The 15,707-nt window shown below is 49.0% G+C and overlaps 4 protein-coding genes across 4 annotated transcripts; all 4 read right to left on the reverse strand.

Moving 5' to 3' along the window:
* Nucleotides 1-6: 6 nt before the first annotated feature.
* On the reverse strand, nt 7-3,347 carry DFJ58DRAFT_764327 (uncharacterized protein). Its single transcript, XM_041388672.1, has 7 exons — nt 3,228-3,347; nt 2,565-3,173; nt 1,926-2,513; nt 1,759-1,876; nt 1,225-1,709; nt 456-1,178; nt 7-385 (listed from the first exon to the last, which is right to left on the reverse strand). The coding sequence occupies exons 1-7, from the start codon at nt 3,228-3,230 to the stop codon at nt 239-241; spliced, it is 2,673 nt and encodes an 890-aa protein (XP_041249021.1). The 5' UTR covers nt 3,231-3,347; the 3' UTR covers nt 7-238.
* A 127-nt stretch (nt 3,348-3,474) lies between these two features.
* DFJ58DRAFT_764330 (pyridoxal phosphate-dependent transferase) lies at nt 3,475-5,724 on the reverse strand. Its single transcript, XM_041388673.1, has 10 exons — nt 5,477-5,724; nt 5,235-5,417; nt 4,871-5,178; nt 4,766-4,824; nt 4,665-4,708; nt 4,514-4,617; nt 4,373-4,466; nt 4,122-4,309; nt 3,861-4,069; nt 3,475-3,802 (listed from the first exon to the last, which is right to left on the reverse strand). The coding sequence occupies exons 2-10, from the start codon at nt 5,395-5,397 to the stop codon at nt 3,562-3,564; spliced, it is 1,410 nt and encodes a 469-aa protein (XP_041249022.1). The 5' UTR covers nt 5,398-5,417; nt 5,477-5,724; the 3' UTR covers nt 3,475-3,561.
* Nucleotides 5,725-7,124: 1,400 nt separating this feature from the next.
* DFJ58DRAFT_652801 (kinase-like domain-containing protein) lies at nt 7,125-8,791 on the reverse strand (the record flags this gene model as incomplete). The annotated part of the gene is made up of 4 exons (XM_041381708.1): nt 7,125-7,909; nt 7,977-8,093; nt 8,281-8,503; nt 8,564-8,791. 4 exons carry the CDS (start codon nt 8,789-8,791, stop codon nt 7,125-7,127), a joined length of 1,353 nt encoding a protein of 450 aa, XP_041249023.1.
* Nucleotides 8,792-11,467: 2,676 nt separating this feature from the next.
* On the reverse strand, nt 11,468-15,701 carry DFJ58DRAFT_764336 (uncharacterized protein). The gene is made up of 18 exons (XM_041388674.1): nt 15,521-15,701; nt 15,434-15,458; nt 15,247-15,375; nt 15,101-15,193; nt 14,897-15,040; nt 14,605-14,850; nt 14,366-14,553; nt 13,725-14,316; nt 13,577-13,675; nt 13,289-13,531; nt 12,687-13,238; nt 12,573-12,635; nt 12,430-12,523; nt 12,337-12,379; nt 12,062-12,285; nt 11,866-12,007; nt 11,753-11,815; nt 11,468-11,700 (listed from the first exon to the last, which is right to left on the reverse strand). Exons 1-18 carry the CDS (start codon nt 15,659-15,661, stop codon nt 11,599-11,601), a joined length of 3,183 nt encoding a protein of 1,060 aa, XP_041249024.1. The 5' UTR covers nt 15,662-15,701; the 3' UTR covers nt 11,468-11,598.
* Between the last annotated feature and the right edge of the window lie 6 nt (nt 15,702-15,707).

Here is a 15,707-nt window from a genome sequence, read left to right on the forward strand (position 1 = left end):
TGGTACGAATTTAGAGACAGCTTGGTCAAGCACGTTCCCCCAAGGTTGTTATATTGCGTAATACAATACAATGATAATATGCCGAAACGAAGGAGTGACATGTACGAGGCCCATCTTGAGAGTACTTATGAAAGAGGAATGAGTGGGAAAGGAGTAAGAGAATGCAGTTGAACGTGACAAGAATTAGATAACGCGATAAGAATTATGAACATGAAATATAGGCCCGCACATCATGAAATCATGTTGGCCAGCCACCTGCAATCCTAGCAGCACCAAAACCAACACGCCCCATAATATTCCAAAGAGCAGAAGTGCCATCATAACCGAAGCCTTCGCCGGGTCCTTGCATGCTGTTGAAACTGGACCAGGCAGCGCGGGTCGTATACTGTTGGGCCGCCAACAGGGGAGTATTGCGCCCCGATGGCTGGCAGACGCGAGGTCATGCAGAGGAATACAAGCGCCATAGCCCCAGCACTGATGAGTGCCTGCCGTGCAGCCCCAGCAAGCCAAGCGTCGCCCCCTTCGTTTCCGCCCTTGCCGATGACATAGGTATTGTAGATTTTGTAGAAACGGTTCTGGCGATGCGGCTGACGCTTAGTCGTCGAGCAGGCAATCAGCTCATCTATCATCTCGCATTCCACGCCGAGTTCTTCCTTCAGCGCTTTCCACTCCTCGACGGTGTCTGCTGAGATTCCTCCGGGAACGCCACGTATTGGTATGGTGATGCCTTTGTGTCGATCCATCAATGCATTATTGACTTGCTCGAGCTCGGTCACAAAGTTGTAGGAAGGAGGTGCGTCGTTCAGGTGAGGAGACTCCAGGTGCCCCTTGGGCGTGGGAGGGAGGACAGTCGATGATGAAGACGCGAGTGCCTCGTCATCTTCTGGGGTAACCTGCGGTGAGACGGGTCGAGAGACGTCTAACTCTGATTCATTTGTTTGGATTTCGATACTTGAAGTGATTCGTGGCAATTCTGGATCGGTTTGAACTGCAATGATGCCACGGGGAACTTCTTCCGTTTGAATGAAGGACGAAGAAGTAAGAATCTCTGGTTCTGGATCAGTCTGCATTGCACACGCTGATGTATGTTCTGCAGCGTCGTGTTGCGTGAATGTATCGACGTATGTCTTGGTGTCTGAGAAAGTGACGATCTCGGCTTTGTTAACGCGGCCAACTTTCTGTTTGGGGTGTCAGATGCGAGGCGCAAATGTGAAGATTACTTACCCTCTTCTTCCGAGTTATTATGGTTTGAATAACATCCTCCTCATCCTCCGTATCCTCATTCATATCCAGCTCTAATTCGCCACCATCTCCCTCATCCTCAAGTTCATCATCCTCGCCACCCCAGCTTTCGCCCATTTTTCCCATGAGCTCAGCGCCCAGACTCTTGCTCATAGTATTTGCCACACTAGAGTGCCCGCTTCCCGCAGCAGCGTTTGTCGCAGCATTGCGCATTTCGTCCATATCAAACCGCATGCGGTCGATGGTCTCCTTGAGCATGAGGTTTTCCTGCTTCTGCTCATCGAGCTGAGCGTGGGCTTGTTGCGCAATGGCTAGCTCCTCTTCAAGATGTGTGAGGCGATCTTCATAGGATGACGCTTCTTTAGCCCACTTCACAGCTTCGTGTGACTGTAGCGCGGCAGCATCTCGGTAATCTTTGATTTCTTGGTCTCGACGGCGGAGCTGGTTACGATAGCGTTCAGATTCCGCTACAATGATGTGAGCCACATTTTAATCGAGATCTTGGAGCGAACCTACCGCATTGCTCTTGGTATTGTTTCTGTAAGCTTTGGTAAGACGAACGTGCATTCTCCAAACTTTTCTCCAACTTTGCGATTTCGGACTCCAACGCCGTAATTTGGGTTGAGTTGGTTCGCTAAATGATATCTATCAGACATTGTCCACGCACTTCACGCATTACATACCTCCTTCGTTCGGAGCTCCTTCTCCTCCCGCTTGGTAGAGGTAAGTTCACTCTTGAGCTCTTCCAAGCGCCCCTGCATCTCATCTAAGTCCATGTCGTGCTCATTCAGCCTGTTCTCAAGTGTCCTCTCAGCCTCGATCAGCTTCCGCCCAAGCTCTGCGTTGGCCTTCTGCAATGCTTCCAGCCGCTCTGTGGGTTCAAGGGACACAGTCGACGACGTTGCTGACCGTTCCATAACTAAGCTTAAAGACGACTCATTCTCGCCATCAGAGTCCGAGTCAGATGCTGAGCGTGGCATAGGCAACGAGGAGAGTTGGTGCGTAAAGCTGTGGCCTTTCTGTGGGTAATCAAAAGACGAGTCCATATCAGGTGAATGTTCTCCCGAAGAGAGGTGATCCCGGTCTGGAGACGAGTAGTGGATTCCAATGCTAGTGAAGGGCTGCGACTGGGTGCGGGAGTGCGGCCGCACAAAAGGTGGCGAACCGACCGAGTTAGGTGAGAAGAGTCCTATGGAAATGCTCGAGGGACTCGTTGGATTTGACGGCGTGCGTGTTCGACCGAACACACTGGGACTGGAGGAGAAAGACGACTAATTGGAGTTAAGTTCAACAGGTGAATATACGTAGAAGGAGCTGCGCACTTCTGAGTCACTAAGAGCGTGCTGAGATCCGCCATCAATACTTTTGCGTCTGCTGGCAGGCGCAGGGCGCTTTGACCAGCTTGAAGGGGGCTGCGCGTCCAACGGGGTTGTTCGCTGTCGTCGCGACGTATCAAAGGCAGAGCTAATCGCCGTGTTGGGCGTCTTGGGTGGCACAGACGGTGGTCGGCTGGAGACGCGTGAAGTTCCTACCGAGCTTCTGCTAGATGATCGCGAGTGGTTGGTGCGAGAAAAAGGATTGCGCCCTCGATCGTCGGGCAGCGTTACATCCTCTTCCAATGGTGAACTATTTGGGCTGTCTCGTGGACTGTGCCTCGTCCTCTCTGCAACGACCTGGAGCAAGATCTGAGGTGTAACTTCAATTCCGGGACTACGCGCGAGGATTTCCTTGAGCGCGCCCATCTCGCGATCGTCGAGCAGGTCGACGCCATTATACGAGTCCGAGAACGCACTGAGCACATCTGGGAGTGCGTCTGCGGGTATCGCTGGTTCTCCTGATTGAATTTCACGCGAATCTGGGTGTCTGTTAAATATGTCGTAGAGTTCTTGTTCGATGTCTGATACTGATTGTCTGTTGCGCCCGAAGTTCGACTGGAAGCAAGTTTGGAGGTCAGAATTGAACTTCTTCGCACAGAAAACACGTACCATGATGAGCTGATGATGAAAAAAGGGAAATATTGGTTTGTACGATGCACTTACTTTCCACTACTTCAATGAAATTGCTCAAGCATGCTTTGGCTGCCACAGTAACCAAACATGACTTTGATCGTCCACAACGCTTGCCAAACACGGTTGTCAATAAAATGAACAACACCACGTGACAAAAGACAAAGGGCTTCTTCAAGTTATTAGAGTGGATGAGTGGCTCCCGACGCTTGAAGCACCCATCTCAAATGTGTCCAAGGGTAACTAGATTGCTTTGACAGAATATTAATGAGAGCATCTACGTGTTTGGTATTTTGCAGTCGATCCAACCCTTCTACGCTTCTCCTCTCTCCTTCAACAACACAGCTCTGAGGCGCTTCAAAGCTTCATTCACTTGTTCCTCCGTACACAAAGAGAACGAGGCCCTCACAAATGCCGTCTTACGTCCGTTGGGAAGAAAGACCGTGCCAGGGAGTGCGAGCACACCGCCCTCATATGCCTTGGTTCGTATGAGGTCTTCTGAGTCACCCTCATCTACGCCGAGTGTTTGATTTGGTGAGAGAAGTAGCTTGAACCTGTTGTAATGCCATTGTTAACATATCATCTCGATCAATATCGAACAGAGGCACAGACCAGAAGAACATGCCCGCTTCAGGGGTGCACCATTCCGCAAGTCCACCGAGGTGCGCATTCAGAGCAGACTCAAACACATCGCGTTTCTCGCGGTAAAAGTCGGCAACGGCCCGCGTATGAGCGAAGAAATTGTTATAGCCCCATTCCTCAACCAGTGCAAGGGTGATGGCTTGAATGAGTGATGAGGCTTGCAGGTTGGCCATCGCAGTCTGATTGAATGTAAGATACACAGCACAGGCAGATACATCTTCTTGTACGTACATGCAAGTCCATTGCGTCGATGATAGGCTTCGGGCCCGACGCAAAGCCCAGGCGCATGCCTGCGGAGAGAATCTTGGAGAAGCTGTCGAACCGGATAACCCGGCCGACTTCAGGCTCGTCAAGTTCCAGCTGGAAGTACGACAGCGGCCGAGCTGCTTTCCCAAAATACAGGTAGAAGTAGGGATCGTCTATGGATAAAGGGATGATTCAATCTACTCCGCAAAAAAAAAAAAAAAGGAAATGTGGCCCACCTTCGAGAATCAAGAAATTGTGTTCGCGTGCAAGTTGCAACACTTCTTTGCGACGCTCAAGAGTCGCGGTCATACCGGTAGGGTTACAGCCGTACTGCAATATGGTTATTTTGGCCCACAGATTGAATAGATAGAACTTACGGGCACCGTGTATAAGACCTTCGGCTTCGGCTTTCCAACAGGCCAATTCTCCAAAATATCGCGTAACAAATGAGAACACACCCCATTCGCGTCCGTTTCTACCTCTGAAATATATTGAGCACGGGAAGATTAACACCAGAATACGACCAACCGATCTGCTCGCAGTGTAGAGTTTGAAACATTGGGATGACACCACTGAATAGACGGCAGTTAGCAAAGTGCCGACTTCACTTCAGACTATTTTTAACTCACGCATACACTGGAGACTCCACGAGAACAGTATCTCCGGGGTTCACTAAAGCGTTGACCGCCTGCGGAAACATGAGAACCATCATTCATTTTTAGAAAGCTCTTAACCTTATAAATCAAGTCCTGCGAACCACTGCCCATGGTTAAACTCCATCCCTCGCCCGATTTCCGGCCATGAGAGAGCGATTGCAATCCTATGAACCACTTCAGGAGACGAGGAAGACCGCCAGTGGGACCGTATTGCAGGCCAGCTGAAAGATCCTTTCCAGATAGCGAGATTGACTGTTCCTGCGATGGGTCCGTAGGGGAGGTAATATTGAAAGATAATGAAGTAAAGGGGAACATGGCATCGTTGGGTTTTCCTGCTAGAAGCGATATCACACCTGGCTTGTTTTCCAATGGGAACAGCGCACGAACTGAAGTGGTACCGTTAAAACATTACTGTCAATGACCCATAAGATCAGAAACGTACTGGGACTGGGCTTCCGTGCTTTGGCAGCATCGGACAAAAACTCTGTGTAGAAGTCTGTTGGAAGGGATTTGACGACCTTCTCGACGGTGGCATGCCCGTTAGTTTCAACAGGAGTGCTGACACCAGAAGCTGAGACAAGGATTCCATCGGAGTGTGTGGCCATTTGATTAACGTTCAATCGTCCTGCGGAGATAAAGCTCGCGTCACAATGAGGGTGAACATGACGGCACACATATGCCCACCTTTTTATAATAAAGACAGCAGTGAACCTTTGATGAAACTCAAACGAATATGCGATGGGGAGCACCGGATTGCAGTGTGTTGTGAAACTGCCAGCAAGGCACTGATCGAGTCATCTCGCTCAGGCTCCTGCTGATCTGATGCATTGTAAGTTACATACTCAGTATGTCAAGGGTTGCCACGGGAAGTTCGAGTCATGGTTGCTCTATACCTATCGGAGCTTCACTTCGAAGAGATGATGGGAAAAGTAGGACCCGATTATTGCAAGCGCCAAATGTTAATACGTACTCACTCCAAATCAGATATTTTTAGATGTTGTGGGGCACAACTTCAAGTTATTACGTTCAAAGACACGATGTAGATTTCACGTCTCCTTTGCCACCAGTAACGTATAGCAAGCTACCTAAATCTATGCTGCCTCTTGAAAGGGAAGCAAAAAAGAGTATAAAATCACAGATGCAGTGGAAATACATAGGTCTAGAAAAAAAATGGATGTGAGTTTAAGTCAGGAATGAGTGGAAACTGTAGGCGGCCGTCCGCCGCTATGGTGCAGAGGGAGGATGAGAAGTCGTCTAGGTGACAGTCCGAGAGATATCATAATGTGTTGAAAGTGCTGTACAAAAAATTTCCTGCCTCAATCTCAGTGGGCGTCATCTGAGGAGTCAGAAAGAGGGACGGGGGAGGTAGCCGTGACGGAAACAGATGGACGCCGCCGCTTTACTTCAATAGGAACCGTCTCTTCATCACTCTCATCCTCATCTATCTCTTCATACATGAGGCTGGTGCTAGCCTGTAAAGCCTCCGACTCCGCTTGGCGATCTCTATGAGTATCGCGAAAGAAACTGGAGTCGTCGTCGAGGTCGTCGTAGTCGTCCTCGCTCGTCACGCTGGATTCCGATTCGTATGCGACTTGCTGCAAGGGACTGGGACTTTGAGTAGCAGAGCGAATAGAGGGATGCCAGCTGTGCCCAGAGTCGTGCAAGGACGGATCGGGAACGGCTGAAGTCGGGGGAGTAATGTAGATACGCTCAGGTTGTGGGTGTCGTAACGCGACGGGAGAATGACAGATTGATTGGTTAAGGCCTAAAGGTAAGTTTGACGAAATGAGGCTGCTTGGGTCATTGCATACGCCACCAGCGCCCAAGAACATCGCATCATCCGGAAGGGGAGTGTTGGCATTGTCTCTACCACGGCTGGTGGAGCCTAGAGAGTATGATGCATTAGGTTGACTTTGATCAAGTGGAAGAAGGGCCTTGGACTCTCTCTGTCGTGAAGGAGGACGACTGATATGGGAGTCATGCGCCCTGCTGTTGGATGCATTCCGGGCCCACCTCTCGATTGATTCTTCTCTCCTTCCCATGTTTGGCGTTGAGTCGTTGCGCACAATGACAGAGCGTGCAACACCACGACGCTTCCCTTCGTCGAATTCTGAACTTGACATTCGCCCGCTAACGCTTTTGTGCCGCTCTACCGCAATGGTAGGCGAGGAACACACACCAAAGTCGTCGTCTTCATCATGATGTGATGACGTGGCACGCGAAGGACGAACGCCCTTCAATAATGAGGATATTCGACGTGTGAGGCGCTTTGGCCAGCCCCAGCTGAAGCGGACGGTAGTCATCGCAGTACGGGTGTCAGACTCCGTGACCATCACCATGTCAATCCTGGAGGGTGATGTTTGGCGAAGCCATTCTTGGTGATGTGGAATATCCCGCAGGAACCAAATGAACCGCTACACGTGAAATGGGAGATATGGGGGCAAATACGTGCAGAATGAAATCGACGAACCTTTGCTTGATCAAGAGTCATGCGCTTGTTTGGATCTTTTTCAAGCAGCTTGTCGAGAAGATTCATGACAATAAATCCCTCAGACTTTTTATCCTTAGGTTTCCGCCCGCCAGTTGGAAGGCGATCGTAACCCATAGTGTCTTCTGGCTCCCAGTCATTTTTGCATATGATATTATAGAGCATGTATTCACTCGAATCTGGGGCTCTGAACGGGATTTTGCCGAAAAGAAGGCAGTACAGGGTAACACCAAGAGCCCATACATCAATGGCTTTCGTAATCTGTAGCCGGTGGGACGTGTTCGGGCGGACAGTGGAAGAAGAACCTATATGTGGTGCGGACCTCAAGGACGGCAGCGTGGTCGAGGTGGCAGAAGCGGATATGGATGGTGAAGGATCACCATTATACTCAGCGATGACTTCAGGGGCAAGAAATGGTGGGGTTCCAGCACGCTTGGAAAGGTCCGAATCATCCAGCAAAATCGGGTCATTAGCGTCATCTAGGGCATTTCCACGCCCTGCAGCCGCGAGGCGCTGCGCATACGAGAAATGCGAGACCCCAAAATCACTGATCTTGACCATTTGGCGATCCGCAGTCCAGAGAAGGTTAGCGGGCTTTATGTCACGGTGAATAATTCCCTGGTAATGGACTGTGTATTGAGAAGGCAAGGAAGTGTCCGGATTAGCCTGTGGTGATGAGAATGCCATGAAGCTTACGATATTCGAGGCCGAGGATAACATCGCGGCATATTCGTCGACACTGGTCGACCTGCAGCACAGGCTCATTCTGCTCGTTGCGCCACTTGATTTCTCCGCCGCTTAGATATTCCATGACTAGAAGTGAGGCTGTGAGTACATGGCTTCCTGACACAAGTAAACCTTCCTATCATACTGTTTCCTAGACTGCAGCCACAAGGTCATAATTTCTCAGCTGAGACACTCACCCATGGCCTGTAGTCAGGAAGTAGATAGGCGGCACGATTCTCCGATTCTACGGAAGATAGCGAGACTAAATGCTTACCCATGTATATCCGGTCATTCAGCTTGTCGTCGATAACCTCCAACAAGCGAACGACATGCCCATGACGACATTTTTTCATTATTGCGATCTCTTTTCGTATTTTATGCTCAAGGCTTCCGAGTTTTTCTGTAAGTGGTGTGTGAGACGACGCAGGAATGTTTCGCCTGCGGAGCATGTTCATCTTTTCGGCGCGTGGGTTATTACGTTTGACAGCCTTTATGGCCTGATGAACGCCATGTTAGCAAGATGGCGTCGAAGAAGTGGGCAAAGAATGACAACTGACCAATTCGCGACGATTATCCGACAAGTCCCAACACACCCATACTTCGCCATGCTGACCCTTTCCGACTCGGTGTCCACGCAAATACTGGTTCACGATAGGTCTGCGGTCATCATTATACCTGTAACGTAGTTCAGCTGTCATCCGAACGCTGCCTGGCGGATCGAATGGGAGTCCTGAGGGGTCTTCTGCAGCATGCACACTGCTTGCTGAGTCTATGTCGGAAGACATCTTGTTTGAGGACTCATGAAGTCCTTTCCAAAGAAATAAATTGCGGATTAATGAAAGGGAAATGTTTGTTGAATAGACTGGAAGACTGTGGAAGACGAGGAAAGGGAAAGGAGATCAAACAGCGACGCTTCAAAGAAACTGCAATCTAAAGCAGCGTATAACGACCAAATTTGGGATGAGGCTTGACCCCGGACACTCCGTAATGCAACAGCCTTCTTAGATTACAGATTTCACGCCGTGGCTAGCTGCGTCTATCACAAATTTGGATGGTAAACGTTTCAATCACATATTAATGCAGCCCTCTGCAGCCCTGCCATCAAGGTACACTCTCCATGTAGCGTCCTTTTGCCGACCGCTTATCGTATTTTTAATGAGGGCAAGCACATTTATCTTCCTCTTTGACGTCTTTCATAACCTGTGCAAGAAAAATATGTCAGTACAGGGTGCCACGGGTAGCAGAAGTTTTAAATTGGACCCTCCCTGCACTCCCAAGGGAACCCTCGAAGTTCAAGCAGAGATGCGAGGAGGCCGTCATGGGGTGTCTTCGAAAGGGACCACATCAAACGATAACGTGGAAATCTCCCTCCCTCCCCTACAGATCATATTATCCTTTTGTCATTTCAATATCCAACCCCCGAATTTTACGCCGAGGCAGTCCATGATCAGTTAAGAAAAGTTTCTCACCTGTTCAACATGACGTCCGCACCCCTGTTTGAAAGGACACGTCAGCGGATCTCAGCCTATCACTGCAAGAGAGGGTATGTGTAAATAGGCAAAGTTCGCGGGTCGGGCCTGCGTTCTCTTAATCTCATGATACTTCCGCCCTCAGCGTCCGCGGAAGCACTGTGAACCCTCAGCCAATCACCATGCGCATCGCTACATCGTGCGTGTATGCGCTACCGCCTCCAACCGGGATAGTACGATGCATCACCAAGGAGACAACTGCTTACCTTCCAGGTGGTTTTGCCGCATTTGTCACATTTGACTGCGTAACACATGTCGACGAGGACAACGGATGCTTCTTCATGACCCATCGTTATGTCGGTGGTTTACTGAAGAGGTAGGTTAAGGTAATAAAGTCACTGCTAGACGTGTGATAGACAAGTGACATTGGCGTGAGTTACATCATGATGTCGGTCAATCCCTCTTACCTAGCAGATGATGCCGCACGCCGTGTGGCGAAGCAGTGGCAGAAGTGTGAGAGTGATTCGCGGGAGCGTCTTGCGACTCTTATCGGGTCTTCATCTTTATACTCATTGAAACTCCCTCCCCAGACATATTTGGCCATCTACGCCAAATCTACGCTCACATAAGCAAAGATAGGCAAGAAAACCTCGAGACTGAGCATGAGGCGTCCTCCCCATGCTAGATTGATATTATCCTCCACTAAGATCTAAACCCTTCTTAACCTCAGGTGAACTCAGAAGAAATCAACATAACGCGGGACGTAAAATGGAACGCGTCGCGTTCGCTGGGATTTGTTGACTTAATGGCCATTGGCTGGTCTGGATTTCCGCATTATTGCAGATTACTGCCGGGTGCCCCATATACCCCAAGTAGGTCGACATATTAATCTCACTCAGGGTCGTACTTATCGGCTGGGCCTGGAACCGCCGCACGCGAATGATCTAAGCGACCGGTTTTGCTCGTAAGTACGTACCCGCCCGCTGGCACATCACTGTTAGCTAAAGTAAGTATGACACCCCATTGAATTATCTATCAATACACAGCCGGATCTTTGCGGTAGTTTGCCTTAGTTATGCGTGCGTGCTAAGTGGTTGTCCGAGTCGGGTTACAGCAGTTTGCAGAACGCCAGGCCAAACCCAAAAAAGAAAACATGAGTCGGCAAGAAGTCCAACCAACGAACTTTCAACTTCGGACAATCAAATCGTGATCCTACCATGGGACGTTACAGAACGTTACCCACCCCAGAAATTCGTGGTATCTGATCGAGCATTGTAATTAAAACAACGCTGCCCTGTTTTATTTTTGACGATTGGCCTTGTGTTCTGCAAATGGCTGTGGAGCTTGCTAGCACTCCATCCTCCTATCAGTCATTTGATCACCACTCCAGTATTAACAAGGTCATAGTAGGAGCAATCATACTGATTCGTTGCCATTCAGCAGTCCTCCCCGGTTATTAAGAACGTTTTCCGCCGTACACCTCAATGCCAAGGGCTCGATCTCAGCGGCATATGTATTTGTTCCCAGTGGTTGACGGCGTTCGTTCGAAATACACACGCCGTGGTTTGAAGGCTTTAATTGCGCTATCGACCTAATAATTCATGACTGCATGCAGGGCCCAGGTAGGGAAGAGTGGTTTTTCCGTCGTTTTTCCGGATCAACACGACCAAATTGTGAAATATTGATGTCCTCAGTATACACAAGGCCTGGGTAGCGCTATTTATTTATTGCCCGGGGGATGCTGAGCATTCTTACAGAAAAAGCTTCGAGATACGGACTAATCTCTCAACCACTGTAAATCGTGACTCCCCGTCAGGCTATACAGTTCACTCAAGGAACGTCGGTAACAATTGCCCAGTCGCGTCTACAGGTCAGCAAATTTAATTGCTCCTCGGAAAACCACCTACATGGAGCTTCGCTAGACTAGTCAAAATTCACTTACGAACACAGATACCAATGCAAGCGATACACCAAACTCATCACACAAGCCTCTGTCCTGCAACGCTGAAAAAAAATATTGTTATCGTAGTAATCATACAATACGAAATGAGTGAGGCGATGTAAGAGATATACTATTATATTGTCCTCCACCAACGGAACCATGCATACGCAAGAAATGACGTTCACCGTCTTTCCTTGACGAAGAAATGCAGCATGAGGAAGCTCGCGGTTGTAAATACTACGAAGAAAATACCAAGCAGGGATATGTTCGGCCACCAAAATGACTAACCAGAACATTAGCGCACATATACGACAGTATAGGCATCTATTACCCACCTGAGCTCTAAGACCAAATATTGAAAGAATGGTAGCCGCGGGAACGTCCAACTCAACACCGTACTGAAGCGAACACGTTAGATGACAAACAAAGATTGTATCATCGACATTACCTTGATCTCCTTTAATTGTAGGTATCTCAGTTCATTCACAGCAAGCGCCTCGAAAGCAGCATGGAAGAATGAAACGGTATGCAACCACTGCAAGGCAGGTGTGACAGTGTCCCTGTTGATTAGGAGGCCTGTGAAGAGGAGGCTGTGATGATTATCAATCAAACATGGCCAGTATTTAGATATGTAGATAGCTCACTTGAAAAGCATGACCAAGGTGCCAACTAAGCTCGCCACGCTGGAACTGGCAAATGCTATCGACAATAAAAGGATAACGCTTGCTGTCGTCAAATTGAACAGCACGAGCGTCAACATGAACTTCCAAAAAGCCGGAACTGTGGGCACGAGACCAACTAGGCCGTAAACAATGCCACCAAAGACAATTGGAGGCACTAAGCGGAGTGGCAGGATATCAAACAAAACCTGGCCAAGGGTTAAATTAGAAAATATAATATATGAATCAAATTATGTTACCTTCGAAGAGAAGTAAGTGAATGTCGAATAGTAGCCGTTTGCTCTGTGATATAGAATGAATGTGGGAAACATGTTTTGACAGAATCTCGCTACCTTTCACGCATGAAGAGGACTCGCTCGTTCGCGAATAACCCAAGACTAGATAAGCACGAGAAGCCGAAGAGTGCCAATGTGAAGAAGAAAATGCCTGAACCCTATCAGTCAAATAATAAATAAACTATCACAAGACTGCTCACCAAGCCGGTTCTGGAAGCCTGCGATGTCGTTGCTGACGTCATGGAAAAAGAGGCCACAGATCACTAAGAAAAGGCATATGAATACATGAAACCACAAGAAAAATGATGACTCACAAGCCAGCACGACGGACGATAGATAATGAGCTGCCAGTAATGCCGGATCACGGTAGAGATTCTTAAATGCCCGACCGCTCAAAATCGTGAACTGCGTTCCCCAACTGGCTCTTTTCCGACCCCGCAGTAAAGAGTTTTCAACCACAACGTCTCGCAGTTCACCATCTGCGTGTGACGCATCAGCTCCACGCTGTGTAGTAGCAACTTCCTCTGTCTCGGCCTTGATCGACTGCGCAACTTCACTCGTAGAGTACGCCTCGACAAGCTGCGTAAGTTTGGGAGTGAGCGTGCTGTTACCAGATGGTGAGCGTCGGACAGCTTCCAGAAGCTGCGAAGTCTTGCGTTTGATTGAGGATGTGAGAGAGACACGACGGGTTCGAAGCTCAGTTTCTTCCTCGACCGTAGTGGAAGAGCGACCATGTGATCGTACAGACGACGCACCAACGGCACGCTCCTCATCTAAAAGGTTGTCACCAGACGTCGATGATACTGCATCATTGGAAGGAGAATCTGGGCTTCGTGGTTCAAGTCCAGCATGCACTGTTAGGTCGACTATAGCAGAAGTCAGTCGCGCAGTACCGTAGAATCATGAGACTACTTACTGAGATAATCCGCGATATTAAAGCCTGGTGGACATGGCTGGTCGATGCTAGCAAAGTACTCTTGGCATTTGGCGAATTCTCCGGAATACACCATTTTCCCCTGGGCGAGGAGGACAAGATGATCAAACAAGGCAACAATATTACTGCGAGGCTGGTGAATAGTGAAGATTACGGTCCGATTGTAATCGCGTGCAAGGGTCACCAGGCTTTCGACAACGTTAAAGGCATTATAAGAGTCCAATCCTGTATAATGTCAGCTTATTGGCATTCGTCAGAGTATAACCCTACCGCTTGTAGGCTCGTCTAGGAACAATATCGAAGGGCTAGTGACCAATTCACAGGCTATCGAGACGCGTCTCTTTTCGCCTCCAGATATTGACCGGCGTCCTGCACAACATTAGTATGGACCCTTAACCCGAGCAGACACCAAGCGTACCAGAGTCACCAATTCTCGAGTCCTTGATACCCAGGATACCGAGTTCGTTCATTGTCTCAAGTGTCCTGTACTTCTTTGCCTCTAAGCTCATCTCTCGCGGGAGCCGCAATAGCGCAGAATACAGCACGGTCTCATACACCGTCAACGTGCTCATTAATGTATCCTCCTGATCCACAAAGCCCACCACCTTTTTGAACTCCGTGTCCGCGACCTCTCGCCCGTTGACGAGTGTCGTGCCGCTCACTTGGCCCATCTTACGCTTGCGAGCGAGGATATCAAGGAAGGTAGATTTACCCGCGCCGGATGCACCCATGATCGCCATGACTTGACCCGGCTTGACGGCCCCAGAAATCTTGTCAAGGATCATGCGACTGCCAAGGGAGTAAGATATATTCGAAAAATGGAGGGATGCAGGGACATGGTCTGTCATGAGCTTCGAAGCTTCGTTTTCCGGCAGCCTGATTTTGCCGAAGTCACCACCGCTGCGCGATCGACCGACGTACCAAAGGATCGCGACAGTAAGGACAACAATCAAACCTGCACCGGCAGAGCTCAGGGCAATCCATTTTGTGTTGTCAGGTTTAGGTATGGGCTATGAGGTTGTGAGGACACGAACGCGTCAACTCAATTACTCTACGCACATGGAACCCAGGAACTTGAGAGTAATGCAAGCATTCTCCACCTGCACAATCGAGGGTGATGTATGCATCGCCGAAGATATCGTTGATTAAATTGTTCATAGCGGGCTCCTCAAACCTGCATCCAGCAGCAGTCTTACAGCTAAAAGTTGCAGGTCCACGGATCTCTTCTGTCAAGAAGTCGCTGATATCTATGACGACATATTACTAGAAGTTCAAAGTGAGTTACAGTATAACCTTACCGACACTTCCATCCTCTCCACAAAGGAACTTGTCAGGGATGCATTTACATTTGATATGTTCACATGCATAGATCGTAGTGTTCGTGTCGTATCCTGGTTGGGCCGTAGAGGAACACGTGTCCAGCGCACAATAAAAGGATTCTTGTTGTGCGGTCCAGAACTGAAAGCTGCATGTCGCACTGGAGTTATCGCAACTGAATGTGACTTGTGGGGGACGGTCGGGGAGCATGTCCAAGATCTTGCGGTCTACCAAGATTAGTATACGGCAGGTCGATGCATTCCGAGGGCGTACTAGTGATGTCACACATTTGGTGATTGTTGAAGACAGTCTCGCCGCCCGTGTAACAAGTCATGTTTGCGACATTTTCATCTAACATATCGGTATGGATACTGCCGGCTAATGGAAAGTCAATGCAGGCATCGTCGGTCTTGCAAACTAGCGGAAGTCGATTATGTTGAATGGTGGTGACACATTACGATGCAGAATGGTTCGTACCATTGCAATTTATACCCCCCCAGCCCTCTTTACATTGACATGGCTCATTTTCTCGGAGCGGCCTCTCAACGCCATCTGCAAGGGAACCGCACTCTAAAAAGAATATAGATGATCGGCGTCCAAACGGCGCTGGGCTGATGACTTACGGGGAAGCAAACAGTCTATCCCACCCCAGCCTGGAGGACATTTACACTGTCCATTGTATTCATCGCAGTGACCAAATTGTCCGCAGGTGAACGCTGGAAGAAGACAATTAAAGCAAGGTGGACACTTGTCTAGGTCAGAGAGCGCAAAATGGTTAACCAGCGATCCAAATAAACGCGGAAGACATACCTATCGAGGGAGAAGACGCGAGGGACTGTAGAAAGAAGTAATATCTGAGCACCGCAAGACGCGACGCCATGAATGACTGGTACGTACGGATATCTCGTAGTTGGACATTCCGCTTCTTGACCATGACGAGTTGTCTATCCGTCCGGAGACCAAAGGCATCAACGCGAGGCCAAGTAAGGATAGTGGAAATCGATCATGCATGTTAGTTAGCATTAATGTTGACCGCATCCTACTCTACTTGCAGTAAGTAACATGCGTGCTGTTGCCAGCCAAC

This window comes from Suillus subalutaceus, assembly GCF_016647625.1.
Source record: "Suillus subalutaceus strain FC151 chromosome Unknown DFJ58scaffold_10, whole genome shotgun sequence".
Classification (NCBI taxonomy): domain Eukaryota; kingdom Fungi; phylum Basidiomycota; class Agaricomycetes; order Boletales; family Suillaceae; genus Suillus; species Suillus subalutaceus.